General features: G+C 35.3%; 1 protein-coding gene across 1 annotated transcript; it reads right to left on the bottom strand.

Moving 5' to 3' along the window:
* Nucleotides 1-412: 412 nt before the first annotated feature.
* LOC142230040 (uncharacterized) lies at nt 413-3005 on the bottom strand. The gene is made up of 2 exons (XM_075300651.1): nt 2857-3005; nt 413-2745 (listed from the first exon to the last, which is right to left on the bottom strand). The coding sequence occupies exons 1-2, from the start codon at nt 2894-2896 to the stop codon at nt 632-634; spliced, it is 2154 nt and encodes a 717-aa protein (XP_075156766.1). The 5' UTR covers nt 2897-3005; the 3' UTR covers nt 413-631.
* Nucleotides 3006-3222: the final 217 nt, after the last annotated feature.

Here is a 3222-nt window from a genome sequence, read left to right as displayed (position 1 = left end):
CCAGGCCACAATTCGTTCCAAAAGGTAGCTAATTAAAACAAATCTAAGCTGATTCTAATATGACATTGTTTGAGCCACTTTTTAGAAATTCTCAGTGATAACAATGGTGAAGCCACTTTCGTGCAGCTTGTGATAGCTTTGTCGACCATTTGAAAGCCATAATTCATGCCAAAAGTATGGAAATCGAACAAATATATAGTGATTCTAAATGACACTTTTTGTGCCACTTTTTACAAATTCTCAGTGGCAGCAATGGTGGAGCAACTTTTGTGATGGCTTTGTCTGGATAATTCGTGGCAAAGGTAACCAATTCGAATAAATCTAAACTGATTCTAAAATGACACTTTTTGAGCCACCTTTTAGAAAAACTCAGTGATAACGATGTTAGTGGATATAAATAAAAAAAAATGGATTCAAAATAAGTTTATTTTTATTTTTTTTTATAATTTATTTCTTTTCTGTTTCAAAACATATAAGTTAATATAAATAATTAAATCTAAAGGCTATTCAGGCATCAGCTAAATATTTTTATCTTCTCATCATCAAATATTTTCAATGTGATCCTCATCACATGTTAGTTCATCCAATTTGGATGGCTTATTTTATAATAACACATTTTTCTTCTCCTTCTCTAAGTAAAACTATGACCCACCTCTCTAAGAACTTCTTCTTCATGTGAAGCCATTGTGGAAAATGTGGCATGATTTTCGGATTTATTGGGGAAAGCATCAATATTCGTAGGAATGGGATGATCATTTAAAAAGAGACGAAAATCTAGATCTTCAGTAGCTGCTCTCAAAGCAGCATCTTCTGTTAGAAAAGTACTAACTTCCACAATGGCACTAGAATCTTCAGATTTGGGAGTATCACTATCACTATCATTCAAAGAGAGCCTATGATGTTTGGAAGTTTGTAATTTGGGTGTAGTAGTTGTGATATCCGTATCCATATTGGATTTGGTATCTAAACCATCTAGTCGGACAGTATGGATTTTCGATGATGGTGATTTAGTTTTGGGTTTCTCCGATTTAATGGTAGCATGTTCAACTTTACTGGTAAACTTTTTCTCTTCTAAATCTTCCATAAAATTTTGCTCTAAATCGGATTCCACCATATCCTTTTCTTTCAATATTGATTTCAGAGGAGTTGTTACTGGCAAAGGGGTGGTTAAAAATGTTTCAATTTTGGGAATATGTTCTGAATCAAGAGTAGTCAAAGTTGCAGTATTCAATCTTGGTGTGACTTCTGTTCGTGATGATGGTGCTTCTTCATTGTTTGAGTTTAAAATGGCTGATTTTGTTTGATCTCGAGGGGAGTTTGTTTTTGAGTCCTTTGAAGTTCCATGATCTGTTTCCATTAGTTCTTCGATATCTTCTCCTCTACCGCGGGAGACCGAAGTTATTTCTTCAGCAGTTATGGGTAAAGGCATGGCATTAGCAATTTTAGAAGCTTCTCCTTTAGTTCTTAGCTCAGATAATTCATTATTTGATTTGGGTGTTACTGCAACTATTTTGGAAGTTGGTTTTTGGGGAAAAGGAGTTGTGGCCAGAGCAGGAGTTGCAAGATCTTCTTGCTTAGGAGTTTCATCGTGGGTTACTGAGCTCAATTGGGAGGGAGTTTTAGAAGAATTTTCTTCAGCAGCGGGGTTCTCGTGAACATCATCTTCTGTTTGATTTGTTCCTTTAGTCCTTGTAGAAGATTCCTCTTTAATAGGAAGAGCCTCTATAGCGTCATCTTCTCTTTTAATTGATCCTTTAGATATTATAGAAGATTCCTCTTTCAGAGAAACAGCCTCTTTAGCATCATCTTCTCTTTGATTTGATCCTCTTTTCTGGGAGTTGGATGTAGTATTCTCTGATGATTTTGTTTGTGTTGGTTTCGAAGTTGTTGAAGTTACTTCAAAATCTTTTTGAGAAACTTCTTCCTCTTCACTTGAATCCTTTTTAAGATCCGTTGCTTGCTCTTTAGTTGCTTTTCCATTTCCTTTATCATCTACATCTTCCCGTAACTCTTGGGGCAAGGGTTTCGTTTTAAACTTCCATGTGGCCGGCGTTATCTTTAGACCTCCCGCAAATACTGAAGAAGGTGTAGAAGTTTTCATCTCCTCCTCTGGGTTATCAAGATTTTTTTTCGCCAAATTTTTCTCATGTTTCATTAGATCCTTGTCATCCAAAGGCACTGAGTTCTGTTTCTTTCCCAGGGAAGTGATAATCTTTCCTTCGGCTTCAGTTTTATGACTTCTCTTGCTGGTCCTAGAAACACGTCTCGATGACCTTTTTGAGGTATTGCAACTAGCTCTAGCAATTCTATTGTAAGATTTTCTGGATTTTTTTTCTTCAAGTCTATGTTTCTTGGATATATCGACGGCCAATTTCGTTAGAATATTAGCCTGTTTGGTTCCAAAAGTTGCTATGATTTTTTTAACCATATCTTCTTTGGGTATTGAGGACTCCAGATTCACTTCAGTAATATGGGTTATAGGGGCATCCTTCATGGGTTTTCTATGGACGAATACATGGAAAGCTTTACTTTCACTGGATTTAATTGAAGACGATTTCTTTTCCTTTATAGGAGAATGGAGACCTTTTTCTTCCTGCAAACTAGTAGCCTCAATTGTTGTATGCCACAAAGATCCTTTACTTGATTTTTGTGTTGCATCAATTTCCTTATTATCCTTGCAAATCATATTTGAAATTCCATGGCTTGGCAAATTTTTCGCTTGGACATATCCTACAAGGAGGATTACTGTCGGGGGTGGGGAATATAAAGAAAATCAAGGAAATACATCATTATTAACATTGATAAAATTGCATTGTAATCTCTCTCTCCCTCTCTTTGTTTGAGTTTCGCTCATACCTGTCACGATAATTAATCCTGTAATTATTTGAAAACGCATTATTCAGCGTTTCCCCAAAATTGCTTGATGATTTATGGTCTTAATATCTCCCAATAGCTTTGTGCAAATAATTGCATAAATTATTTCTCTTGTTTATATAAAATTTTCTGTGTCGCATTTCATTTTAAAGTTGGGCTTTAAATTCCATTTGCCCACTGAGTCACGTTTATTTTGTAGTAAAATCTGTGTTTTTTGTGTAATCCGATGCGTACAATTTGATAATAAATTTTACGATTTTTTTTTTTGGTTTGAGATTAGATATCGGTATGGGGTAATGCGAGCAAATACGGAAGGCAAAAATGTGCCAATAATGATAAGTGACTAAA

The sequence above is a fragment of the Haematobia irritans genome, chromosome 3 (genome assembly GCF_050003625.1).
Source record: "Haematobia irritans isolate KBUSLIRL chromosome 3, ASM5000362v1, whole genome shotgun sequence".
NCBI lineage: Eukaryota > Metazoa > Arthropoda > Insecta > Diptera > Muscidae > Haematobia > Haematobia irritans.
This window is presented reverse-complemented; position numbering and strand designations above follow the sequence as displayed.